The following is a 26,387-nucleotide window of genomic DNA, read 5'->3' as shown; positions in this document are numbered from 1 at the left end:
AACGATCCAGACATGTCGCGTCAAACTGGAGGCTTGACTTTGTCCAGTCCTCTAGAATAGAACCATTAAACTGTTGATTATTGACACGTGACAGTGAGACACTGATCAGCCACACAGCCTCTCTACGTTAGTTCTTCCTGTCTCCAAGTCGCCCAACATCGCATTGCCGTGAAGCGCCCTACAAGCTCGCTGATCGCATAGTTGTTATACGCCATGCAACCAATATAACTGGCGCGGAAAATCATATCTCAGATCATGACAGCTCCCGCGCATTGCTTCTACTGGTTTGAGACCTTGATGCGCAAGGCTGGCTGGAAAGCCAATTCTAGTATCAAAAGTAGCGTCGAAGCTGAAAGCGCAAAAGGGATGTAGACTGTGATTGGTGGATGTTCGCATTCCCCACTTGTTGCTTACCTAAGCCGCACGTGCCTTCACGTGACCTTTGTGCACTCTTTCTTTCTGCCCTCAAATCGCTGTATACGGAATCTGGAATCGGCATGGAGAGAATTGGATTGATCAGACCTGATATCAGCTTATAGACCAGGCAGCCAGCTCCGGTCTGCTTCTCACTTCCTTTAAGGCGACTCTTGACTGAACCACCGTCCATTTGATGCCGGATAAGCAATTAATCCGAGCACGGAGACGGCTTTTCTTTTCTACGCGATGAGCCAAGCAAGTAGTCTAACTGTGAAGCGTAGCAAATGGGATGTAACTGGATGGTAGTTAAATAAAGGCATCATCAACAGCTTCGTAAAGAGTCGCGCGATATGCATTCTGGGTTTGTCGTTCGGCGGCCGCCTGCTGTGCACGCCAAGGCAAACTCCCCGCCCAGTATGAAAAAGCCTGGCTATGGCTAGCTTGTAAAAAAACCTCGCTGCTGCTTTGCTTTTGTCTCCTGCGCGCAACGCCTCACCACCCCCCAGCGGCATCACGTATCACTACCCACCCACTCCAGCATCCATTCCTGTCTGCACCCCGACCATTCAATTGCTCTGCACGGTACGCCGCAGACAATGAACTCTCGCGAGCCGTCAGATTTGCCTCCGGCGTCTTCCTATCCCGCCGCCCAAGGTGCCATGTACTACGGTGGCCGCCAGCTTACTGCAGATGAGATTCTGACCGCTGAATTATCGCGCGATGCTGCCAGTAATAATCTTGCCGACGGCTCAACTAATGGTATGTCTCTTTGCGGTGCGCTGTTCTCATTTGTTTGTCTCGCGATTATATCAAGCTACATTCTTTTTTCGCTGACATGCGTCGCGTTTCCGCGTACAGATCAACAACACAATAATGCCTTCCCTTTCCCTCCCAACCAGCAGGTCGGCGTTGATCCGAATCATGATCTGAGCTATGGCGACCAAAGTGCTCGTCGCAAACGATCCAAGGTCTCCCGGGCCTGTGATGAATGTAGGCGCAAGAAGGTGAGTAGCTGTTGTTCACGCGACCCGACGTGCTGCCTTCATTTCTCCGACGGTGGCTAACTCGATATGAACGTCAAAAGGTTCGCTGCGATGCTACCTCAGAGTCTGGAGTTGAAACGTGCTCCAATTGTCGTCGTCTCGAAGTTGCATGCCAATTCAGTCGCGTCCCAATGAAGAGAGGGCCTAGTAAAGGGTATGTCCACCTATGCCGTTGCGCTTGGTTGTGAAAAAAATATCTGGCTGACAAAGATGGGGTTATTGAAGGTATATCAAAGAACTGGCAGAGCGATTGAATACTCTAGAGTCTCAAATGCAACCACCGATGACCCACCAAGATATGCAATATCAAGGCATGAGTGAGATATCGCCTCCGCGAGGGTACCATGAATTTTCTCCTCCGATCGATACGAACCTACTTGGTCGGAAACGGACATTTTCCATGAGTGAAGGCATTCATGGGCTACCCTTGCCTCAGTCAACATTTGCGCCTCGTGGTCAGCCGTCAGTTGGTAAGAGGAGGAGTCGCCTCTCTTGCCTTGCATCATGTTAACTTTGTATGTCTAGGAGAAACCGCTGTGAATCTTCCGGAGAGCTATCCTCTGTTCAATATTCATCAAACGCAAAGTAAACTGTCCGCCCCATACTGGACCGACAGTCTTGATCGCGATCAGGACCTTACAGCGAATGCGTTGCCCGTTGACGCAGTTATTGGAGCTCTGTCTCAACCCGCAAATGATGCTACAAAACCTTACATAGTCGATGAAGGAGCACTCAGGACGTATGTTATTCCAACTTCGCATTCTGGCTACGAGACAACCCTAATCTTTGCGCGCAGGTATTATGAGAAGATCCACCCCATTCTCCCGATACTTCCAGACTCGAAGGACCGATTCTTGGCTATACTCCATAAATGCAGCAGATCACTACAGGAGGTCTTTTCATATGCCTTCTACTCTGTAACTCACACAAACATTGATCGTGTTCATGCCACTTTCAGTGAGGTTGCTTCTCTTGATGCCGCTCTCGACCTGGTGTCGACGCATCTTCGTGACCCATATACTCTCCGCACGCTCCCGGTGAATCTGATCTGGGTTCAGACTCTGTGTTTTCTAGTCATTGACTGCGATACGCGAGGACCTGACAATCTACACGGAAGAAATGGCTATCCAAAGCAGACGCTTGTCGATCATCTCGCGTCTCTGGCTTACAGAATAGCTAAGCCATTCGACCAGATCCGTGATCCATTCCCTGATTTTCAAGATGCAGATTCTGATGCGAGCATTGCTCGTCGTGACTGGTTTTCTGCGAGCGTCTTGTGTCGATGGCACCATGTCGGCATGGGCGAGCGTGATATAATGGAGGACGATCTCCAGGATATCAATCTGCCCTCGGACTATTCTTTTATGGGCCCAGCAGCTGTTCAACTTGCTTGTAAGTTGACAATGTCTGAGAGAAGAGTTTCGCCACAAAATTACTGACTAATATTTTCCCAGCATATTCAAGTGAATTATCCGCCGCTCTGCGTATCGTTGAAATAGATCATGATTCACTGTCCCTCAATTCAAGGTTCAAAAAAGCTTCTCGTTCACTACTTTTCCACATGCTCAAAGTCGTACTGGGCCATGAACAACGTCTCGGCAACACCGATCCAACACTCATTCCCGCCGGCTATCTTGAAGCTCTCGGCCCACAGGTCTATTGGACCGTCAACCTCTACATCACTCGCTTCCTCTACATATTCGCACCATACGAAGTCATCCACTCAGCCGAAGCCCTAGTGAAAGAGATGCACAAAGACCTTGTTGCGACAACCCGAATTTCCTCACCCATTGACATTTATTCTCTATCTCTAGCTACCCTCACTTTACTAGAAGCGTCGAAACTACCGCTTTGCGCCGAGTTCTGCTGGAAAGTTCTCGGCAACATTGAACAAATCCTCGATCGTCGCGCACAAGCCACTGCCACGGCAGGCGAGTTTGAAGATCTATTCAGCACCTCACAATGGGACCGTCAACTGCGGGCATGGATTGAGGTGGAAAAATCGCAGCATAACCACAGTCTCAATAATTACCAAAACCAAAATCAAACCCAGAACCAACACCCCCATCAACCTATCGACTCAGATATCGTCGACCGTCAGGACAATCCGTCTTCTAGTAACAACATTAATCCCACTATTCCTGCTTCTGCCGGTAATGATAACAATCCTTCCTCCTCCTCTTCCTCTTCATCAAATCAACCCCTCGTTGGACCTAATGAGCAACGATCTCTCCAACATCTCGCTGACCTCGCAGTCGGAGCCGAAGGCGTCGCAGCTTCAGGAAGCGGAGGTGTTACTGGCGGAGGCGATGATACCGGTGGGCCGCAAACATCAGGATCCGGGGGCATGGTCGTATCAAACGACGAAGCTAATAATTCTGGCGGTGTCGGCGTCGGAACTCAAGGAGGTGTTGCGGTTGATTTCAGCGTTGCGTTGCGGAGAGGTTTTATGAATGTTTTGAGTATGACGCCCGGTGATCGTCATTAATTTTAATTTGCTCTTGTGAAATTATCTATATGTATTATTATTTGTGTTGTTGTTACTAGTGTTATGGGTTTCAGTAGGTTGATGAGCTAGGTTATGTCGATTTTCTAGGAAGGCGTAATGGAATTATCTGCGAAGTTGGATGAGCAGAAATGTAAGAGAGACAATATATATTTCCATATCCTATATTAACCTTGTTAAGTGCAAGTGACTTGGCTACGTGGTTCGAAATCGAGGATATAAAGTTATACATCCATTAGAGAGATATCTATTCGTCACCTACTTCGAGTTCCAAATGCAATCCGCTGCCATACCCTTTCCACGTCCTGACACAGAGCTCGAAATCCGTCGTCTTCGAGTTGTTGGCATATCCAGTTGCTGACCAACTGCGAGCGTTCTGATTCTGGTGTTGTGAGATAGGCAGAAAAGTCAACTGAGGACATGGTGGTAGCCGTGACTGGCGGTGTCGTTCCATTGTTGTTATTACTGTTACTATCTAGGTATGGATTGACGATGTTGAGCTGTTGCGATTGTTGGTGTTGCTGCTGCTGCTGCTGAGGTACTGATTGACTGTCGTGCGCGAGAGGAGATGAATTGGTTAGATTTCTTAGTGGGGACTGAGCAGTGGCCTTGAAATGCAATTCCGTGTTATTTATATCCGGACTAGAGACTCCAAGGAGAGAAGTGCCAAGTACTGGAGAAGACGCAGGTATCGGTCCTCGGTCTTGACTGGTGCTACTCCGCCGACTGTCTTCTAGCTCCAAGCGAAGTTGTCGAGCAGGTGAACTAGTTGCAGGAACTGTTACTCGTGACCGTGCAGTATGCGGACGCGGCGACGCAGTCACTATGCTAGAAACGGTGTTCATGTCCCGAGAATCTGACGTTGGTTCAGGAGGAAGTCCGTGTCGAGAAGACCCGGTTATTGAGAGCTGGTTCGCTACGTGCGAGGAACGTGGTCCGGGTTTGGAAAAGGGGAGGTCCCTCTTCGGTGGTAACACTTGGTCTAGAGCTTGACTGTCAAAATTCGGGGCTGTGATAGGCCTCCCTAACTCTTGATTCCGATGGTCTGCAATCTGTGAAATTGAACGTACGCCTGATGCGTCTTTTTGGGATCTGTCTAGATTAGTGATTGCCGTAGTAATGTCATTTCGAGAATGGAGATCAGACAGGAACGAATTCGGAGAGGATGCTCCCAATGTTGCTGTGTGACTCCTCAACAATCCTTGACTCCAAGGTCGGTTGCTGGCTGGGGCAGCAGTATATTGGCCCCAATCAACGCTCCCAGTAAAAGCCGGAATTGTAGAGTTTGTTATCCGTGAGGTCGATGAATCCGGCCTAGAACTTGCTGATCGTAGATTATGATCTCTCTGTGTTTCGCTGAATGGGCAGTTGATTTCCCTCAGAATTTCCAATGCACCACGGTAATCTCTGCTCGAGGAAAATTTCAATTGGAAACGATGCATCTAACATGTTTTTCATTAGGTCTCCTCGCATTGAGCGACGCGTAAGTCCTGAGACTAACCTGGTCTCTCCCGGACGGGAACCGAACAGCCAGGCATGGATCTTTCACCAGGACAGCAACTGAAGGCTTGGTATTCCTTGTCTGCCTGGCGATCGCTTGCTGCGTAGCTTCTCGAGCTAGGTTGTTGAGATCGAGGTCTTCCTATGAGAGGAAATCAGTCAACCGCTTATCTAACTAACCTCCCTCTTTCAGACACAGGGCAGACATGTGCATACCAATTGCTCACGCCCGCGGACGACTCTCAACGTGAGTCTCTGTTGAAAGGAGGCCATGGAGGGTGTGGTCATTTCCTCTTTCTCAAAAACAACGTTCAGGTCACTGGAGTGCACATGAGTCCAGTTGATCGGGCCATGTTGGTCCGAGGAAGTTTCGGCATAAGAATACTTGGCCAGAGGAAACTGCGCAAGTACCATGGGCTGCAGGCCAGACATGAGCGATCAGTCAGCGTGGGGCGCTTAGACTGAAAACATTCGTTGTTGCAAGACGCGGGATGTCTATTCAAGGAGGGAAATGAAGAAGATTGTCTTTTTTAGGGCTCGGACTCGGCCAGCGTTCCTGAGGCAGTCGCGCAGCCCTCCCCAAACGGCAAGAGCCACCAGCACTTCCAATTTGGGCATTGGCTCCTTCCCTCTCTGTTCCATGCCTGAGAGCAAGCCGTAGTCAAGGTCGGTGTCTAGAGCTACCAGAGGAATCACATATATCCTTGTATAACAATGAAGGCCTGCACAGCACTGCATCGTGAGTCCCATACCACGACCACAGCCTTATTCTGCTTCACAAATCATAATGCAAAAAAGAACGCCAGACTAGTGTTGTCACATCCTCTCCTCCTTTTCCTTCTGCCTTTTTGCCTCCTGCTTTCCATCTCCATCTTGGATATAACTGTTCCATTCTTGTCTATTCCATTCTTATCGGCTAGGCTAAATACGTGTTATCTCCACGTGACTATCAGCTCACGTGATTTCCACCGTTCTTACCCGCGATGGCAGCCCCAGCCAACCAAGCTCCTGGCCTGCCAGAGCAACTGCACAGTGAAGCAGCAGCAGCAGCATCTATCTTTGCGCCTACACCAGCACCTGCTGGAGGGTCTCTACAGGAACAGGTGCTGGGCTCTTTTGCAGCTTTCAACCGCACACTCTCTCAGTTCAATCCTGCATTGAGGTTTGTGCAGCCAGTTTTCACTGCTGTGTCTGTCGCGTCTTTTTCACTCACTTCTCTTTTCTAGTGCCTCCAATCTCCCAGTGATATCACAACTGGACTACCAACAACCCCTTACCAGTCTTGAGCTGTTCAATCTATTCAAGATTGTCTGTGGTCACGGTGGCTTTGACAAGGTTTCGACTGCAGATTGGACCTGGATCTGCACCGATCGGTTTGACACTGGCGAATTCCTGCCTTGGCAACTCAGGGACGCGTACGAGAGATATCTACTGTAAGCCTCTGATAACACAAGCCAGGGATTGTTTAAGCTAACAGCCATTTTTCTTCAGACCCTTTGAGAAGGACATCGCTAGACAGGACCTCGAGTCCACAACCGCCACCCCCAACCAACACGCCATACTTGACGAGAGTTCAATAGTCGATGTCTTTAATGCTGCCAACGAAAACTGCGTAATTGACGAAACTTTGTCAGCATCGCCATCTCTATCCAACACTGTTGCCAATCAAACCTCTGCCATTCGTGAGAATTCGCAGCCTCCTGTCATTCTTTCATTTCGAGACAAGATTCTCAGTAAGAGGAAACAGCTTGAAGATTTGGTCGACAAATATTTTCCTGGACATCCAACAACAGGTTTCTTCTCTTTTTACCAGAGAAAGCAAGCGGCCATGGCGTCTACTCGCTCATCCCTGCGTGGTAAGTTCTGTATTTTGTCGAATTGACTCAAGGTCCTAACCGTTTCTAGAGGGCTTGCGTCAAGCGCCAAAGGCAAACCAACCCTTTATCCCCGATACTGCTCCAGTGCGCCAGACACGCTCAGTTGCACATACATCATCCACCCCACTCCAAACAACCCCTTCTGCGCACACACCTAGCTCTCACGCTGTTGGTGTAGATAGTTCCAACATTCTTAGTGCAAACTTTGATATCGACAGTTTTGAGGGCAAAGATATGAAACAAATAGCCATGTCGATTAGGGATGTCATCACGCCTGGAAACCGCCCTGAGTTCTACAAGATGACAAAGGAGCCCAAACAACCCGATTTTTATCATCCATACTATCCTTTGAGGTTCTTGGATATCCCTAGAGGTAAGCCTAATCTATGCCGGTCTAATTAGAGCCTACTAACGTCTACGCTTAGGTGACAACATCTATTATCGTGTTCTTATGTCTGTGCGATCTAACGTCCCTTCCGAGGTGCACTGGGGTATGTTTCATCTTGTGCAATTGTCCTCTCAAAAGACGGAAAAGTTCGTATTCGAAGGTTTCCCACTCTTGGTTGAGGCCTTGATGGAAAAGGGCTTGGACATTACACGGCTTTGCACTGGCGTAGCATGGGAGATCGAGCGTGATCAGTACAAATGGCCTCTAAAGAGTGATCGACCCAACGTAATGAATACTCTTTGGGGTACCCACGACATTCTCGAACGCATCAAAAAGATCCCCGTTACGCTTCCAGAAGACACACTTGAGACTGAGGAATTCAGCGATCAGCTCAGGATTATCAAAGAGGCCACTCTAGTCTTGCGCAACATGTGTCTTCTACCCATAAATGCCTGGTTCGTAGCGAACTTTGCTAGGGGGCTTCTCAGAGATTTCCTTGCCGTGATGTTGAACCTTCCACAACCGCCACGCTTCAACGAACTCAAGAATGATGCCCTCGACATTGCCGAAGCGGTAACAAAGCACCTGCCATCCGCACCAGATGACCCACTGTGCATTTCTCTTTATAAATGCCTTGGTTCATCAGACCGTGCTCACATTACTGGAGCTCTTAGCTCTCTAACCCATTATTCTTCGGAAGTCGAGGGTGCTCCAAATAGAGCTATGGAATGCGACATTGATTCCGATACCATGACCCGACTGCTCTCCTTTTTACTCCTCAAATCAGATGAAGATCTGCTTAGCGGTGCTATGGATTTCTTTTATCAATACACTCTTGACCGCAAAAATGTTGAAAAACTTGCTAAAAAGGTGAACATGGCGATTATGTTTGTCCCAAGAATGGTGGACTTGCTTTCGTATCAGGCTCACGAAGTAGTGCAAGAAACTGTTGTGCAGGAAGAGAAGATAGCACCTCCTCCCAGCATAATCCCTAAAGTGCCCGCTGAACTTTTCAGAAAGCTCATGACTTTGCCTGAACCGGAGCGCAGCTCTCAATGGCTTCGTTGCTGCTTCGTTGAGGATCCTGATTGTGAGATTACTCAAATCGCCTTGTGGCAGGCATATCAACATCGGTTTGGTGCTCCTCAGCAAGGCGGTAATCCTCAACAGCCCAACACCGGAGCATTAGCTGCAGCTGATTTCATTAAGAACGTGAGCGCAACATTTACAACTGCCCAAGCTCAGGTTGTTCCAGCCACTGTCTCTGGTCAGGCCACCAACAAATTCATCATCAGGGGCATTCGTCCTTTAGAGACCGCGCTTACATTCGACCAATGGCCCTATTTATACTGCAAGTGGTCGGTTGGCGACAAGGACAAGCCGAGACACTTTTGTGACCGTGCGTTTGCTGAGCCACGGGAACTTCGCCTTCATGTGTTTGTGGACCATTTGGACCTAGAGGCGCTGGACGAGCCAAACCAGTACAACCTTGACAAAGCCAAGGAATCTCCCAAAACTTGCCAGTGGGACCACTGCACTAAATACAAGGCTCCTAGCAGTGAAACCGAGTTGGTCGTTGAACATGTTGGGGGCCATTTGCCTCAAGATCGGGACCCCAAGGCAAAACCTCAGCATAAACGCAAGGTACTCCAGCCTCGCATAGTTCGTCGACGCAGCTTTTATGATACTCCTATTGATGCACAGGGCGAACCCGTCGGTGTTGCGTACAAAGCAGCATTGGTCATGCGCAACCTGGCCTGGTATTTACCCGATACAGGCTCGGATCAACATACTAGAGGTGTTCCCTGGAACAAATATGCATTTATCACCCACCGTATTGCAATCATCACTAAATTCGAGTCCAACCGCACTCTGCGTGAAACGTTGACGGATCTTATCAATTTGATCCACGGGTTCATATAAGTGACGAATTTGACGATTGCATGAGTCTTGATGACATTGGCGGCGCTTGTTCTTGGTTCCTACTGTTTCATTTCTTGAACAGTGTTATTTTGACACCACTCTTACTTCGATTCTTCTAATGTTGCCGATACCCATCTTTTCGTTTTCGGGATTCGCGTCTCTAATTGACATTACATGACACCTCATGATACCGATCTCATTTGAGGGCGAGAAATATGGGCTCATCTTCTACATCAGTGATTTGGGAGTGTTGTATTTTCCCCCCCTTCTTTTTCTAATTCTTTTCTTTTCTTAACAAAAGAATTTCGCATGTGTATGGGTATTATTCCGGTTTGTTATCTCACGATCTTTGGAGTCAGGTCAGGGGGGTTGTGAAGGGTAGGCGCACATGCTTCTTTCTAGACCCTGGGCGATATTCCAGAAATCTGGGGGGTGTTTCCCCCTCATGGTAGTTATGTACATTATCTATTTCTTTTCCTTCTGTTTGTCAAACATTTGGTTGATGGTAGTTAGCTATTGGTTGCATTTCTCGAGTTCCAAAGTGGTCTCCGGGGTCGACTGGATTGAGCTTTTGGAGGTCGATCTGCACTGGTAGAGTTGTAATGAATATGAAATCGATGCATAAGCTTTGAGTCAGCGATTTTCACATGCAAGTGAAGTGCTAGAGGGTTGAAAACATTTGAAGACGATGAATAATTGCTTCCCAAGTTGTACAATACTGATTATGAATTACGGTCTCGTACATAAAGTACATAAAGTACATTAATTCGCGCCCCCCCCAACAAACATCATGAAACTTTAAGTTGAAAGGCACCTCCACTCTTTACAAAAACAGAGCGAATACACTACCCAAAACACCACCGAGAATAGAGACAGAAACTGTCGTAGCAGCACCAGTATGAGTAGCTGAAACGCCGGAAGAGCTTGCAGTTGCAGTTCTACTTGCAGATGTGGAAGAAGAAGCACTAGTGCGAATGCCGGAGGAGCTAGAGGTAGAGCTAGATGTGGTGCTCGTTGACGAAGCGTCCGTGGATGTCGAAGAAGAAGAAGATGTAGAAGTAGAGCTTGTTGAGGAGCTGCTGCTGCTGTCGACGGCTTTGGTGACATCGAATTGCGCGGATTGAGCAAGGATGCCTGTGTTGTCGGAGTCATTGGAGACCAGGTTGATTTGGTAGTCGTTTCTTTTTTGGAAAAAATGTAAGCAACTGGCTTGAAAGACATATTTTTTTTTTTTTTTTGTACTTCTTGTGGAATAAGAAAAGCTAGTCTTACCCAACAGTGGCAGCGACGTTGCTGAAACTATACGATCCAGCGCTGGTCTGGACATTTGTTGCGATGGTTTTCACCACGGGGGGATTGACGTGTTCATTGACAAGCTGGATATCAAATGAGGTAGGATCAGACCTAGTCATTCCAGTCAGGTATGGCCAAAAAAATTTGTTATTCTGACAACTCACTCTACAGAATCCCATGTTACGTCGTTAGAACCGCTCAGGTCCAGGTCGTCGCCTCTACTGGGTGACGTGACTTGCAGCGCTGTAGTAGCAGTAACATTAGTGGACGTATAGGTAGTAGGAGGCATATTGGGCCATCGTGCTTACCTGAGGCAGTAGCTGCCAATACAAGAGCGGTACTGAGATTGATCTGCATGTTGAGATATTTTGATGCAAGAGAAGACGAAGGAGTCTTTTTTTGTTCGTTGGCACCTAGGTAGATGGGAATAATTCTGGATGAAAATTTGGAATGATCGGAGCTGAGCTGGATAGCGAGCAACTGCACTTATATATAGGTACGTACCACTTGTGTGACCAGCAAAAAATTGATATAGCTCCACCAGAGGGGCAGTACCTTGAAACATAGGGGTAAAGTATTCAGTGGCCCTGAGGCTCAGCCTAAGACATGTCTCGCTGGTTCCAAGAAAGCGATAATTGCCTATTTGGGATATCCCTTGACCGTTGTACTTTGCATGAAATTGAATACAGAAGCTTCGAAGAGAGCCAACAGAGGAGGAGATATGACGATCTCGTAATCTTATGATAAGTCTCCCTTTTTCACTCGCTGAATGTAGGCAGATAGTACCTGTCAGATTTGCATGCCTGGATCTATTCAAGTATGGTTAAACTAGGAGAATATCTGCAAGGAGGGTAGACATACTAGTATCACCATTCACAAGCCTACAACTATATGATTGATGCTCCTGCCGTCTTTTCTTCCATGCAGCTAGGTATAATTACAAGGCCCAAGGGGTAACTATTGAGGCTCCTAGATCAGCAAGCCAAGTAAAAGGGTGTCTCCGCTATGTTGCATGCAATTTTCCTTGATAGCTCCCTTGATGACACGGTTAGTCATGTCGTCTGTTAAGTACAGGTACGTAGTTGAAGTGCCACACGGTATACTTTAGGTATATCTGATGTTGATTGAAGATTAGTCTGGGAGGACGTTGCGTGGTCGAGGAAAATAATCTTATCGATAAGCAAGCAAGTTTGACGGCCTCAGGCTCCGCTAAGCGATCGATTCCTTGGAAACTTCCCCCGCTTCTTCCACATCCGCCAACGCTTGCTTTACACTGTAAGTAGGTGGCATCCATCTTCTTTGATCTATGGATTGCTAGTTTTTGTGTTGGGAAAATCTTTGTCTTGCCTCATATCTACTTATATTCACCAATTTATATCATATTTACCCTGAAGTTATGCACGCGTTATTGCATCAAGTATCTGGTTATAATTTTGGCGACTCTGACGATGGTTGACGACAACAAAGACAACCCACTGCAAGTCCGTACTGCCTCCCAACGTTTGACTATCCAAAACATAACGCTCATGTCCGTCTTGTGTCATTAGGAACTACAAAATGCTTATTGCCCTCCTCTGGATACCGCGCTCTTCAGCGCGATTAGCTCCGACTTCGACCTGACGGACCCGGCGAGCCTAGAGCAATTGAAGGACACTCTGGATGCATTAAGGGTTACGGCGGAAGAACAACAGGATCTGCCCTTTGATCCCTCTGGGACAGGTGGGCTCTCATTGACGGAAGCAGTCTACAACGACGGTAATACGTCGCGGAATGACACAAATGGATCTCGAGAGACAGATATTACCTCGTTGGCATCGGACCTGTCATCTGTCTTCATTGGCAGCGATGATAGCAAAAGACCTGGTATAGGGGGATATATTATTAATCCCGAGGGATCTCTCAGCCTGACTGGCTTGACGGCCGAAGAGAAGACGAGCTATCTGTCGGAAATGTTCCCCTCTGTAACTCAGTACACTATCAAGCACACATTGGCCAAATGCGATTACGATGTGGATCGCTCAATGGATGTTTTATTAAACTTGGCCTTCTTTGATAGTCAGTGTGCTACTGGTGACGAAGAGTCAACTGTTTTCATACCCAAAGGTGTTGACGGCTTCTCGTCTCCTAGCACGAATGGAAAAAGAAAGGGGAAAAGCAAGAGAGCAAAAATAAAAAATTCACGAGAAGTTTCGAACCATAGAACCTTGTCAGATTCAGCTCAAGACAACACTACTAAGACAAACAAGTGGGACGCTGCAAAACAGGACCTGGAGTTTATTCACTCCAGAACGTCGTCAGTACTCAAGAAGGAAACCGTTGCCTCAGCTTACCACAAGAACCATGCCTCTTGTTCGGAAACAATTAGATTTCTTGCGACTTGTCATGCCCCTACAAATGCCAGCGAGGATGCGGTCATCGTATCACAGGTTGCAGAGCTTGCTCAGGAGTTTTCTACCGTCGTTCCACCTACCATTATGGAAGGCTTGCTCAATATCACGGGCCATTCGGTGTCCGCTGCCAATGAGCTAGCCAGAGCTATGGTCTTCCGACCCATACCTCAGTTGTCAGACATTATTCGAATCAATGCGCCAGCTCCTATTCTGGACGAGAACGAAGCGCCAAAACGGAGTCCGGCCGCTGTTCAGAGAACGACCCCCAACAACAACTATAGTGCTGTCCAGAGCATGGCTGAATCACACTTTGCTGCGGGTTCGATTGCGTTTACTCAGGCGTCCTCTGCTTATCGTCGTAGCAAGTCTGATCGCTTAATGGGTGGTGCGGCGGCGTACTACGCCTCGGTCGGTCGAGATCATCTCGAAAGAGCTAAAAGGGAGGCATCTGCAGCTGCTGATGGGCTTGTCAACTCGCAGTCGACAGCAGATGTTCTCGACTTACACGGCGTCAGTGTCCATGACGGCGTACGCATCGCTAACAATCGCGTTTGCCAGTGGTGGGAAGACTTGGGAGACGCGAAATATGTAATTGGCGGGACCGCTGGGAGATCCTACAAGATAATCACTGGCGCAGGGCGTCATAGTCGCGACGGAACATCACGCCTAGGCCCTGCTGTGGGCAAAATGCTCGCAAGAGAAGGATGGAAAGTTGAAGTCGGCGAGGGAGTGCTCACTGTTACAGGCAAACGCCGGTCGAAATAAGACGCTGAACATAGCAAACGTTGTTGTTGTTGCTGTTGTACATATTCGCAACTCTTAAGAAGAGGATTATATATCTATATCGATTATTTTAGAAATATATCCCAATACCTCAAACTCTCATCTTCGTATACTTGACTAGTCGAGCCAGATGCCACGATGACGTCAGGAGCGCGCTGCATCTCGTCTTCACTCACCGATTGGTACTAGCAAGCAATTGCTAATGCATCAACTGCAGATAAATACCCAACAGCAAACGGTGCTCGCTCGATGGCTTCAAAACAACTCGCAAGCTTTCGACTTACTCCGCATCGCAAGCTTCTGCCGACTCGTCTAAGTCAATACCCCACGGTTTCGTCGCCTTCCTCCACTATCAACGCCAGTCGCGCACTCCACTCCGGTGTCAAAAGAGCGCGGCTCTCTTCTTCTGCTACATCGAAAAGGACTTTGATGTCGGCTTCTGTGTTTTCATTTTTCGGCTCTCTATTCGGCTCCAGCGCGCGTGCAGAAAATAACCACTCCAACATGACTTATCCTGACCAGCGGACGGATGACGAGTGGCGAGCAGTCCTCAGTCCAGGTATCAATGCCAACCCCCCAACACCCCTGCAAGGAAGGAATTTGTCTATATGCTGATTTTACTTGTTCTTATTTCTCAAGAGCAATTCCGAGTCATCCGCAACAAGGGCACTGAACCAGCCTTTACAGGTTCCTACGACAAGCACTACCCCTCGTCAGGAGTATACAACTGCGCCGCATGCGACGCCCCCCTCTACAAAGCCGACACCAAATTCAAGTCTGGCTGCGGCTGGCCGGCATACTTTGACTCTCTCCCAGGCGCCGTAACGCGACATGTGGACAACACATTTGGCATGGAGCGTATTGAGATTGTGTGTAGTAACTGCGGCGGCCATCTCGGCCATGTGTTTAAAGGAGAGGGATACCCGACCCCGACGGATGAGAGGCATTGCGTGAATAGTGTCAGTTTGAAGTTTAGTGAGGATGGAGAAGGCAAAAAGGAGGCAGCGAAGGCGTGAAGTTGTATTCTGTGGTCATCCACAATAGCACGGTCCATCTTCCCGCAAGAAAAGATAGACAGGTGTCGAATGAATAATCTGTAGCATTTTCTCTGTCATATTATCATGCGACCAGTTTCACTTCCTGCTAGCTAACTACCTAGGTACGTACTGGACAAAAAGACGACAAAATTTCTTGACGTAATATCAAGGCGGTCAGAAACTGCCGCGCGCCAAGAGGGCTAAGCTGTCTGTTATCAAGCGCTACACTTCCTCCTTCTCATACCGCCCCTCCTTTTCGTTACTCCTCCCAAACCACGCCACTCAATTTATTCAGTCTTCTATCTTCGTGTGCCATGTCTCGGCGTCCGGACCCGGTGCGGGCTGCGCAAAACCAGCAGACGATCAAGAATTTGTTGAAATTGGATCATAATAAGACCTGTGCGGACTGCAAGCGAAACAAGCGTATGCACTACATCATTCCCTATGATCCACTGCTTGTTTTAGATGAACTTATAACTAATTACATCTATATATGTCTTCTGGCAGATCCACGATGGGCGTCATGGAACCTCGGTATTTTCATCTGCATTCGCTGCTCAGGCATCCACAGAGGCATGGGCACCCATATCAGCCGAGTCAAGTCTGTTGACCTCGATGCCTGGACCGACGAACAACTACAAAGTGTCTTGAAGTGGGGCAATTCTCGTGCCAATAAGTGCGTCAGCCCGCGAAGGTGTCTGTGATTTTCTATAACTAACGCCACCGGACCATAGGTATTGGGAGGCTAAGTTGGCGCCAAACCATGTCCCCTCGGAATCGTGAGTCCCCCCCCCCTGCCAATTTGCCTGCAAGTATTGTCTGCTTAGTCGCCTCATCTTAGCAAAATCGAGAATTTTATTCGCACCAAGTATGAATCGAAGCGATGGGTGATGGACGGTCCGATGCCCGACCCCTCCACACTAGGGAATGATGACGATGTTGTATGTTGTTGCACATATCCCACCGCTTATTTATTTATTCATACAACTGACTCTCATTTGCTTTTTTAGCCACTTGCAGTCGTCCAAGAGAGAGCGAAGATCGAGCGCTCGGCATCGCAGCGGACATCTGTCTCGAGCCAACCACCCGCCCGCCGACAACCACAACCGTCCATTGATTTATTCGGGGACGACGATCCTATTAGCCCTCCTGCTCGCCCTAGCACAACGGGCCCGACCGCTGTTGCTCGTCCTCCTCCTCCCCCGAACTCTGCACAACCCGCTGCTCCGAAACAAACAAAACCAGCCGATTCATTGCTAGGCCTGGATTTCTTTGGCAATAGTCAGTCTACCCCGGTTAGTCGTCCTGGCAGCACGGCACCTACGTCTACCTCACAAACCGGACTATCGCGACCTGACTTAAAGCAATCTATTCTGTCACTATACGCCACTGCTCCGAAGCCACAACCGGCACCCGCGCAACATGAACGGACGTCCTCTATTGGAAGTACTGCCGGCCAGTCCAATGTGAACAGTCTGACAGATGCCTTTAGTGGATTGAGTTTTCCCTCGAACCCTACTTCTCCACCGTTGCAAAAGCCACAGTCACCATTATCCAATGATGTTTTTGCAGGCCTCACTGGCCTCGGCGGTTCGAAATCACCACCGGCACCACCCAAATCAACTTCGCCTGGATCCATAGGCGGGGGAGACTTATTTGCCAGTATAACATCGAGCAATCAGCCTACGAAGCCTGCGACCTCTTCGCATGGACTCGATTTTGGGTTCACTAATAATTTCACATCGCCGGTGTCGCAACCACCAAAGCCAGCGCCAGCACCAGCACCAGCGCCAAGTGTTTCTCTCGATTTATTCGATCTCGGAGCCCCAGCTTCAGCGTCAACCCTGGCACCATCACAACCCACGTCACCTCCAAGTTATCAACCCTCGATGACTTCGTCAGTCTTCAACCTCTCGTCCAACACTGCCCAACACCAACCCACACAGAAAGCCGCCGCAACCACCTCTACATCAAATGTAACTAGCATGCTCTCCTCAGCCAGCATTGACCCCTGGGGTGGCAATGCATGGAGCACTCCCGACCCAGCACCTCCCGCGTCTTCCGCAGCAGCAACAGTATCATCAACAACACAATCTTCGTCAACCAACGCCTTCGCCGACGCAATGAGGATGCCAGATACATTGACTTCCAAGGATATCGGAGCCGGCTGGGGTGCACCCACCAGCCCAATTGCTACATCTACCACTACCACCGCAACATCTACAGCACCTGCACCAGCTGTTGCCCCCGAAGATGATTTTGGAGGATGGACCAGCGCAGCGCCTGTTTCGGCGACTACTACTGCTGCTGCTGGTACGACTAATAATAAATCAGCAACCGGCGGCTTTGGGGCTAGTGATGACCTGTTTTCTAATGTATGGGAGTAGTAAGCAGGTAAATAAGCAGGTAGATAAGTAGCGTTACATTACATTACAGAACAAATTATTTCACACTGAATTGGAATTTATTTCCTTTATCTACCCTTTTCTCTCCCTCTTTCTCTCAAGTACAGCTAGCTACCATCGAGACAAGAAGGGGTGGTGGGAAATAGAATAGACATGACTATTATTTAGATGCACATCCAACAACTAACAAAACTAGCAATCGTTTCTGTACAGCGTCATAAATCCGCTTTCATCAAAAATATATCCCAACAGAAATATTAGAGAGAATCGAAAGAGAAGAAATATCACAGCATGGAGCCAGGCTTCGCACTACCTGAGCCGGAACCTGACATGGTTGATGAGAGTTCTGCGCGACTTTCGTTTGTGACACCTTCTCTTGGTCGAGTCCACGTGCGGATATGGCCTGTTATTCTCATTAGTAGATGAACAAGAAAGAAAAGGGAGGAAGGACTGGCCTTCTAATGAAGAAGTGAATATGAAATCTTCTTGGAAAGCTAAGCCTGAGATTGGGTCGGACCCAACTTCTTTCGACTATACGGGTATAAAATCTTTAGTCTTATGGCAAACCAGGATGGAAATGATGAGATGTAAAATCATACCATGACCGGAGGGAGCAATGCGATCATCTTCCGTGGCTCAACAGGATGACAAAGTGCATCTAATTCATCAGTGTCGATGGGCTTTTCCGTCCGGTCAGAATCTGATCTCTTGCGGTTGCTTAGACTGTCTGTTCGATGGCGACTTAATTGTTGCATTCCCGGTGTGATGCTATTTCGGTGACGGGCGTTTGTTTGAAGCTGATTTATTTTTATTCGAAGGTTAGACAGAAACCATATCTTCAGGCTAAGTCGCAAAACAAAAAAACAAAAACGTACTGCTTTTGGACGATGTAGCATCCCGACATTGAAATCCCACAAGAGTAATCTGCAATCATCGCCAACACTGCCGAATCGATAGTTGCGTTCGTCACATCTCCAAGGATCAAATGCAACGGCAGAGACCCAGGAGTTATGACCTTGGCATCGAGCAATGATCTTTCGCTCTGCCAGAGACCAGATTGTCACAAGATCATCTTGCCCTCCGGTTACTATATACTTGCCATCAGGAGACCAGCAGACGCAAATCATACCGCCGTAGTAGCTTGCAAAAATGTCCGTGACTCTTGATAATCAATCAAAGCATAAGCAAAACAGAAAGCAAATAATAATATAATACACAGATGGTATAGTACTCACTCTTCTTTGAGGTAATTCAGCACACGCAGTGTACCATCTTCTAGCACTACGGCTAGATGACGCTTGTCAGGAGAGAAAGCAAATTGGCTAATTCGTTGGTTTGCCAACTTCCATGCGGAAACTGGGTTGGTCTTTTGATTCTTGGAATTTACAGATTTCAAAATCTGCAGTGATTTACTTGAAGAAGAAGCTCTATCAGCTCCTTCATCCACTTCTGGTGTGAAAAGCGCATCGTCCTTCTCCTTGTCGTAAACGATGAGCTGACCGTTGGCATGCGCTGCTAGAAAAAGGTTCTCGGAGCCCGGTATCCACTTGATATGCGTGACTGGGGAGTTGTTGACTGCGCCGTTCTTGTTGATTCGAGCATACTTTGCAGATATGGGCTCATACCAGATAATGTCACCGGCAGATGATCCCATAACAACGTCGATATGCGACGACGACTTAGTCAGTTCATTAACATCGTGACAAAGCATATGTGCTTTGGTGAAAAGGATCTTTGCAAGCGGATCCTCCTTGTTAGGTGAGCCTAGGTCAAGCCAATGAAATGCTCTGTTTATATTTGCAAAAGCAAAAAGTCCATCCGGATTCCTGTCAGCCAGCCGCTTGGCAGCGCTTTCATGTGATATAACTCGGGAGACAAACGACGAGCTGCTTTTGACAATGTTGTTCTTCGGCTTTCTCCGCTTCAATCCGTCTTTCACCGAGGCGATCATCAGCGCTGGGTTGCCTTCCCCAAAAGCCGGTGCCGAAATGTAGCTCCAACTTTCACTTTCGGAGCGCCGTCCTTCTTTCTCGCTTTCTCTAATACTCCTCAAATCGAATGCCGATGCTGATGCCCTTGAGCTGTATAGATTCGGGGGGCTTTTATTGTTATTGGTAATAACGAGAGACATCTTCACACCGGCCGTAGGAGGAGTTGGAACTGTTGCGAGGGGGTTTGGGTTTACAATCGGCGCTTCAGAGGGGTGGGGTGGAGGCGTTGCTAAATGTAGATCATCGACGAGCTCATATGTCCCTGCATCATGTTAAATATTGTCTCACAAGTTGTTGTTAAAGCAATCCATACCCTCTCCAACCTGAAGCGGACAGCCACCTTCGGGATGTTTAATAACATTGTTGGTCTCGATGATAGGCACCGCCATGCCATTTGCAGCGCCCGCTGCATAGGCGATGGGTATAGAATAGCGTGGCGGAGGTGGAGGTAGAACACTATATAGAGAAATATTAGAGACTTTCATGAGTAATTGAGAATATAAATTGTGCAATTATGCATGCGTGCATAATTCCATCACTTGCGCCGGAAACCCGTGGTAGTTTAAGAGGACAGGGATCTACTTACAACATGGCTGCTGCGACCACTGCCAAGTATTTCTCTGCTAAAATATAGAGTGATAAATAGAACTGCAACCGATATCTTTTATGATGGTAGTTGTCCGTCCGATTGGTCTGTTTCTCCCAAACCTGGCTCGATCAAGGGTTGGGGTTGGCAGAGCCGCGCAATTCGAACCGGCGAACTTGTTCAATAAACGGCTTTTTGCTCTCTGGTTACCTATATAATGCAGACTAAGTGCTTGCGTCTTTATGAAAGCAGAACTGCCGTATATTATCTCATCAGAGCTCCGAGAAGATCGCCAGTGAAGTCATCGATCGGATGGGCAAGACGAGAAAGCATCGAACGTAGATATCCTGTAGAGGTAGATAGAAGGCAACAGAACCCGTGGGACCGACAGTGACTCTGCACAGAAGGGATGGCTGAGGCGAGGACTGCAGGCTGCGACTCCGACACAGCGAGGGAGGGGAGGAGCAGGTCAGTGCTTGGCGCTGCTTGCCTTTTAGAGTTGGTTCTGGGGTAATCGCGCTAGTCCCATAGTGGAAGCTGACTTACAGAGTCCAGACGCACTATGCCGAATTTGGGAAGGCGCAGAATCGCCGCGTGGCAGACTCCCTTGAGCCAATCAACGGCCAGAATACATCCAACCATGACCGAATTTCTTATTATTTATACTATAACTACATAGTGTCCATTCGGCATTCATACATTGGATGAGGTGGGGGTATCTGTGAACAAACATAGTGATACATAATGGCTTAGAGCGAGTCTTATAGAGCAACATGTCCATGTGCGAGTGCGAGCATCTCACGAAGAAAAAAAAAAAAAAGAAAGAAAAGATCCGTTCTAGGAGCTGCTACTGTTTACTCGATGCCATATCGCTACAGCGGCAGCACCGGCACAGACCACGGCGCCTAGAGCAATCCCCCAAGCCATCCATTTGCTTTCCAAGTCCTCTTCAGTCCGCGGGAACGTGGTGCTAGGCTCCATTGCCGCCTCGGCAATGTGAATAAAAACTTCTTGGATTGAACTCCAGGTAGCGCTGACATGAAGTGGCGGCGCCGGCAATCCCAGGCGCGCCGTAAATTCATGGGGCTGGCATTCTGCGCGTTGTGTGGTACGGTCCAAATCTGCCTTCAAGGCAAGGAAAATACTGGGTAATTCCTCAAGATGAGGGTGTTTGGCACGAAGCCTGATGATATAAGCGAATGAGTCAGGATCTGAAGAGTCGTACGTATATGCGATCACATCACACTGGTCTAGTAGTTTGTTCTGGTTCTCCAACAGCGCTGGTTCCAACTCCCCGAGCTCATCCAAAATCAGATAGCATTGTTTTCCTCCCGGGAGCTCGACGGTATTGACAGCGGTGCGTGGCTGAATTGTAGGATGATATGTATTGCTAAATCCCCGCGAGAGGAAGGCATCCAAAAGGGAAGATTTTCCAGCACCGGGAGCACCCAAGACGTGACAAAGAACCACGTTACGACCAACCCTGCCCGGTCGACGCCGTCTTTTGCGTGGTTTGGTAACCTTGAGAGCTACCGTTGTTGATAGGTTACTCCGGTCAGAAGGTTCAAATCCCAGATAAGCAAGATATTCTAGAGTCGTCTTGGGAGACGTAAAGGTTGTCATGCTCCATTGAGCCAACCAACCTTGAAGGGTGACGTGGCCTGCTTCATTTCGTACTGTAGAAGACGGAAATGAGTCATCTGCCCAAGAACTGGGCAGCCCCGGGGTCGGCGCAAACAGAGACGCCAACTCTGAATCATTGAGTCCCCCATCGTTGTCTTTGTCGGACAGCAAGAACAAATCGACGAAAAAACGATATCCTTCTGGAGACAACTCTGCGGACGAGAATGGTGGAACGTCGAACTTGGGGTGGAGATATGTTTCTTGCAATGACAGGTTATCGGTGTATTGGAAAGTTCGCAGGATAATCCACACGGTTTCATGACGGCCTTTTTCTGCATATAGCTTATTCAAGTGAAGGAAGCCCCGCGAAGTTATCCCGGCTGGCGTCACAGAATCCGGGTAGGCCTTTTGGATCGTCTCTTTGATATGAATAAGGTCCTCCTCGCTTAATGGTTTCCCAAAGCACTTCAATTGGAAATCTTCAATTTCCTTATCAGACAGGAAGCCATCTCGATCTTTGTCACATAGGTAAAAGATACGTTGCAGAGCAGCGACGGCGGCAGGCTTAAGAACCGACTCCTTGGAATCGAACAAAGGGGCAATAGGATGCGTCACTGCTTTTTGACAAAGGAAGAAGGCTTCGTTAACATTCCGGTGCTGCCGAGCACTTGAGCGAATACACGAGTCAATCTCTTTAAACTCAGCCATCACGGGTAGCATTTCCTCATCGATCACCTGCGCGTCACTTGTATCCGTAGCAAGATCGGCCTTGTTGGCGCATAACACCACCGGAACGTTTACTCCAAGCGAGCGGAAATACGGTAGCCAGAAAAGAGCCACTCTTTCATAGCTATAGTGATCAGAATATACAAGGAGTATGACATTTGACTTGCGGATCTCGCGGGCCAAGTTGGTACGTTCTTGAGGAAGTGCCGACGTATCGACCACCGTTGTGGTTGTCACATTTTCCGGGGTGCCAATCGTAGGAGGAATAGTAATCTGTGGAAGCACTGGTTGGATCTTATTCGTGACGAAGACGCCCTTGACGAGGGAGGTAATCAAGCTGGATTTGCCGGTGCCTTCGTCACCACAAACGCAAATTCGCACTGTAGCGACTGACGTTAGCCTCGTTGGAAGTGCGGCACCTGAGACGTTGGATACGCACCTGTAGCCATCTTTTACCATGGCATGCAAGTTCCACACGGCACCTAACCACTCGTACTCCTGGGCATCATATCATAGGAGAGTAGCCGACGTTGGCTCGTAGCATAAGCTAGGTAGAAGGCGATGTAGTTAATTGCGGAACGGAATAACACGCGGAGTTGAGCTCGTGGGCGCTATATTCCGTGCGGTTTCTTCACTGCTGATCACCAGGAGGGTATTGGGAATTACAGCGTAGAATTTCCCAATGGCGTTGTTAAATTGCACATGCTGTATCCCTCATGATTGTGCCACTCGGGGATTGCAGCAAGAAAGTGAAGTCGCGCCATGGACGTAGCATCCGCCAAGGAGTGTGAAGGCGCAGCACAGCCGCTCATCCCACTTCCTCGCACCGACAACTAACTTTACAATAAGTGAGCCAGACTTATAACAATACTCACTCTCACGCCATTCAACGCTACTCTTATGATCCTCATTGCGACTGTGGTCGAGCTCTAGCCGCTTGGTCCTGACTCTACGATTAACTACAGCTCACTTCTTATCTGGGTCGACCCACAGCCCAGCGTCATCGCCGGAAAACCACCTCGTCGGATTTTTCTACAAAAGAAAAGAAAAGAAAAGGATCTACTCTTCAGTCTGAGGCACTGGCTTCACCGAAATGCCTTTGGGAATCCACAATCCGCTGCCCTCTTCCATGAGGAGTAAGTCCACCTGTGCCTGCAAATGATGACCACAGGTTTCCCCGTATTGGTGTTCGCGCGACTGATCTGTCCTTCTGTTTATAGGCGAGTGTAAGAAGGCTGGGACAATTCTCGCCTCGTTTGTTGACCCCAGGCAAGCATTCGGTCCTGACAAGATTATTCCACCGGAGATTCTGGCCGGAGCAAAGGTAAAGGAGCCGACCCTTGCAAAGTGGAGGTGAATTCCGATACTGATCTTAGTTGGTGTTGGTAGGGTCTTGCTATACTCTCTGTTCTCAAAGCCGGTTTCTTGGGATCTGGTCGCTTTGGCTCCGGAGTCGTAGTCGCTCGACTCTCTGATGGAAGTTGGTCTGCGCCCTCTGCGATCGCTACAGCGGGTGCCGGGTTTGGAGGACAAATAGGGTTTGAATTGACGGATTTTGTATTCATCCTCAATGACGCGTCTGCAGTCCGTACATTTTCACAGGCCGGAAGTATCACGCTGGGTGGCAATGTTTCAATAGCCGCTGGGCCAGTCGGTCGAAACGCCGAGGCTGCGGGTGCGGCTAGCACAAGAGGTGTAGCGGCTGTCTTCGCGTATTCCAAAACGAAGGGGCTGTTTGCTGGTGTCAGTCTGGAGGGAAGTGTTTTGGTAGAGCGAAGGGACGCCAACGCGAAGCTCTACAGCCCTGGCATCACAGCTCGTCAGCTCCTCTCTGGTTCGGTCCCCCCTCCTTCAGCCGCCGATCCTCTTATGCGAGTGCTCAATTCCCGTATCTTCTCCGGTGCTTCTATGTCAAGCCCCGATGCTATGTATAATGACATCCCCGTCTACGGAGACACCCATGATGACGTCGTTTGGGAAGGTCGTCGGGGCTCTGCGTATGGGGAAGGACAAAGGAGAGAACGAGCTGGATCTCGGGCGACAGAGCCTTTGGACGATTATGAATATCGAGACCGCCCTCGTCGAGCGACAACTTGGCAGGATGATGTATACGACCGACCAAGTTCTGGCGGCTTTGGTCGCTCCAACACAACAAGAGGCGGCAGCGGATATGACGATGAAGAATTCTTCAGCAATCGCTCTCGGCCCAGCCGTCCTACGGCGCCTAAACCTGTCTTTGCCCAACGTACTGGAGCTGCGGCCAGTTTACGGGAAGACCAAGCAGTTGCGCGTTACACATTTGACGCGGACCAAGAAGGCGATCTCGGTTTCAAGAAAGGCGAGGTTATCACAATTCTCAAACGCACCGATAAGGCAGAAGACTGGTGGACTGGTAGAATTGGCGACCGGACCGGCATTTTTCCAAGGTACGCATTATTTCCCTGTCTTTGCCCCAATGAACAAGGCATTTGAATAACTATTGGTTCTAGCAACTATGTCGACGCCGCCACGAAATGAGATTTCCCTTGCATTTAACGATTTTTGATTCCCGTTTCGATTGCAATGCTACGAAGCATAACTGTTTCTCTTTACTCTTTTTTTTTTTTTTTTCTTTTCTCTTTTTCCTCCATGATTTGTTCAATCAGTTCGAAGATTCTCTAACTAAATCCATCGTCTACCCTAGGAGTCCTATCAAAAGCGAAGCTTTGCAAATCTTCAGGTGTTCGTGTTCATGTTTACTCGCGTATATAGGTATAGAGTGCGTTTATGGTATGAAGTATGATGAGGCACGTAACGAAAAAAAACCATGGATGAGGAATAGCCAATCATACACTCGACAGCCTACCTAGCTGAGCAATTAGCGGGGCTTCATTACGGCCTTGGCGCGTATTATGCGGTCACGCGGTATTTCAAAAACAGGCTTTAAGTGCGCCCTGTTATAGAGGAGTCAAGTTTCGCGACATTTCGCTGTGCAAAAGTCGTTGCAATACCTAGTTACCTAGGTAACTGAGCCAACTCGCATCATACAGGGGCATCCTGTAATATAATATGCACAGGCACGCACTCAGTCTCGACAAACGACAGGCAGACTAGCGCGGCATCAATCAAGTGAGCCAATCGTAGGAGGATCAGCGGCTGGCTTTGCAGCTGAATAAGTTGGCTAAAGCCGAGTTAACTAACTAACCAACTACTAGCTCATGGTGGGATGGCCCATGGGGCTGGCTGGCGATCAGCAACAATCTTATCACGGCATCTAGATCTAGTGGGCAGTTGTCACTGCTGGTGTTCTTCGCATTGACTGCAGCTGACCGGCTCAGGAGGAAGACAGCAGGAGGAGAAATGCATTGCAAGGGATCAGGTGACCGCTGGTTACCCTACGGCCGGTACAAGGCTCGCTCTTTTCCTCTCGAGCGACTGCTGTAGGTTCACGCTGGCCCTCTCAGACGGACCTGCCAGCGCACCAGATACTCTGTAATGCTTTTGTTATGGCTTTATCAGGGGCAGCAGAATGATCATGGTTTGTACTGGGAGCCTCTAGGCATGACACTGGCGGCTGCAATGGATAACCGGGAGGCCATAAGAGAAAAACAAATAAAATATGGATTCAATCAGCAGATTACTATAGATTGACTCTTCGTAAATAGTGTAGGCCAATGCGTGGGATACGTATCGTAGCACAAGAGAGAGAATTGCCTGGCCGTCCGTCCAAGTGTGGCCCGCGCTGCGCTGCGCTAGCTAGCATTTCGCGATCTGGAGAACTAACTGTGCCTGCCCGCTTCTCCTCGAAGAATCCCATACCACGTCCCAACTTCATCTCCCTCGTGTCGCTGCGGATTCACAGACACACCAGCCCAGTTCCATTGAAGCCCTCGGTTCCATGCCTACGGACTAATTTGCAT

General features: G+C 48.6%; 9 protein-coding genes across 9 annotated transcripts; 5 read left to right on the top strand and 4 right to left on the bottom strand.

The window, feature by feature from the left end:
* Positions 1 to 1,013: 1,013 nt before the first annotated feature.
* UA08_08421 (hypothetical protein) lies at positions 1,014 to 3,948 on the top strand (the record flags this gene model as incomplete). The annotated part of the gene is made up of 6 exons (XM_020263530.1): positions 1,014 to 1,176; positions 1,276 to 1,421; positions 1,502 to 1,614; positions 1,686 to 1,930; positions 1,986 to 2,852; positions 2,915 to 3,948. 6 exons carry the CDS (start codon positions 1,014 to 1,016, stop codon positions 3,946 to 3,948), a joined length of 2,568 nt encoding a protein of 855 aa, XP_020116329.1.
* Positions 3,949 to 4,220: 272 nt separating this feature from the next.
* UA08_08420 (hypothetical protein) lies at positions 4,221 to 5,898 on the bottom strand (the record flags this gene model as incomplete). Its single annotated transcript, XM_020263529.1, has 3 exons — positions 4,221 to 5,408; positions 5,468 to 5,608; positions 5,683 to 5,898. The coding sequence occupies 3 exons, from the start codon at positions 5,896 to 5,898 to the stop codon at positions 4,221 to 4,223; spliced, it is 1,545 nt and encodes a 514-aa protein (XP_020116330.1).
* A 551-nt stretch (positions 5,899 to 6,449) lies between these two features.
* UA08_08419 (hypothetical protein) lies at positions 6,450 to 9,654 on the top strand (the record flags this gene model as incomplete). The annotated part of the gene is made up of 5 exons (XM_020263528.1): positions 6,450 to 6,628; positions 6,693 to 6,899; positions 6,958 to 7,322; positions 7,372 to 7,716; positions 7,769 to 9,654. 5 exons carry the CDS (start codon positions 6,450 to 6,452, stop codon positions 9,652 to 9,654), a joined length of 2,982 nt encoding a protein of 993 aa, XP_020116331.1.
* Positions 9,655 to 10,477: 823 nt separating this feature from the next.
* UA08_08418 (hypothetical protein) lies at positions 10,478 to 11,304 on the bottom strand (the record flags this gene model as incomplete). Its single annotated transcript, XM_020263527.1, has 4 exons — positions 10,478 to 10,835; positions 10,927 to 11,058; positions 11,112 to 11,190; positions 11,256 to 11,304. 4 exons carry the CDS (start codon positions 11,302 to 11,304, stop codon positions 10,478 to 10,480), a joined length of 618 nt encoding a protein of 205 aa, XP_020116456.1.
* Positions 11,305 to 12,395: 1,091 nt separating this feature from the next.
* UA08_08417 (hypothetical protein) lies at positions 12,396 to 14,102 on the top strand (the record flags this gene model as incomplete). The annotated part of the gene is made up of 2 exons (XM_020263526.1): positions 12,396 to 12,428; positions 12,495 to 14,102. The coding sequence occupies 2 exons, from the start codon at positions 12,396 to 12,398 to the stop codon at positions 14,100 to 14,102; spliced, it is 1,641 nt and encodes a 546-aa protein (XP_020116455.1).
* A 267-nt stretch (positions 14,103 to 14,369) lies between these two features.
* UA08_08416 (hypothetical protein) lies at positions 14,370 to 17,544 on the top strand (the record flags this gene model as incomplete). Its single annotated transcript, XM_020263525.1, has 7 exons — positions 14,370 to 14,679; positions 14,760 to 14,989; positions 15,252 to 15,279; positions 15,665 to 15,833; positions 15,892 to 15,936; positions 15,999 to 16,098; positions 16,168 to 17,544. The coding sequence occupies 7 exons, from the start codon at positions 14,370 to 14,372 to the stop codon at positions 17,542 to 17,544; spliced, it is 2,259 nt and encodes a 752-aa protein (XP_020116265.1).
* Positions 17,545 to 17,722: 178 nt separating this feature from the next.
* Positions 17,723 to 20,144, bottom strand: UA08_08415 (putative catabolite repression protein creC; the record flags this gene model as incomplete). The annotated part of the gene is made up of 7 exons (XM_020263524.1): positions 17,723 to 17,767; positions 17,876 to 17,965; positions 18,162 to 18,359; positions 18,438 to 18,723; positions 18,798 to 19,815; positions 19,867 to 20,009; positions 20,140 to 20,144. The coding sequence occupies 7 exons, from the start codon at positions 20,142 to 20,144 to the stop codon at positions 17,723 to 17,725; spliced, it is 1,785 nt and encodes a 594-aa protein (XP_020116450.1).
* An 832-nt stretch (positions 20,145 to 20,976) lies between these two features.
* UA08_08414 (Mitochondrial Rho GTPase 1) lies at positions 20,977 to 22,937 on the bottom strand (the record flags this gene model as incomplete). Its single annotated transcript, XM_020263523.1, has 2 exons — positions 20,977 to 22,868; positions 22,928 to 22,937. The coding sequence occupies 2 exons, from the start codon at positions 22,935 to 22,937 to the stop codon at positions 20,977 to 20,979; spliced, it is 1,902 nt and encodes a 633-aa protein (XP_020116449.1).
* Positions 22,938 to 23,581: 644 nt separating this feature from the next.
* UA08_08413 (SH3 domain-containing protein) lies at positions 23,582 to 25,005 on the top strand (the record flags this gene model as incomplete). Its single annotated transcript, XM_020263522.1, has 4 exons — positions 23,582 to 23,624; positions 23,709 to 23,812; positions 23,878 to 24,914; positions 24,978 to 25,005. The coding sequence occupies 4 exons, from the start codon at positions 23,582 to 23,584 to the stop codon at positions 25,003 to 25,005; spliced, it is 1,212 nt and encodes a 403-aa protein (XP_020116448.1).
* Positions 25,006 to 26,387: the final 1,382 nt, after the last annotated feature.

The sequence above is a fragment of the Talaromyces atroroseus genome (assembly GCF_001907595.1).
Source record: "Talaromyces atroroseus strain IBT 11181 chromosome Unknown scaffold_14, whole genome shotgun sequence".
Taxonomy (NCBI): domain Eukaryota; kingdom Fungi; phylum Ascomycota; class Eurotiomycetes; order Eurotiales; family Trichocomaceae; genus Talaromyces; species Talaromyces atroroseus.
This window is presented reverse-complemented; position numbering and strand designations above follow the sequence as displayed.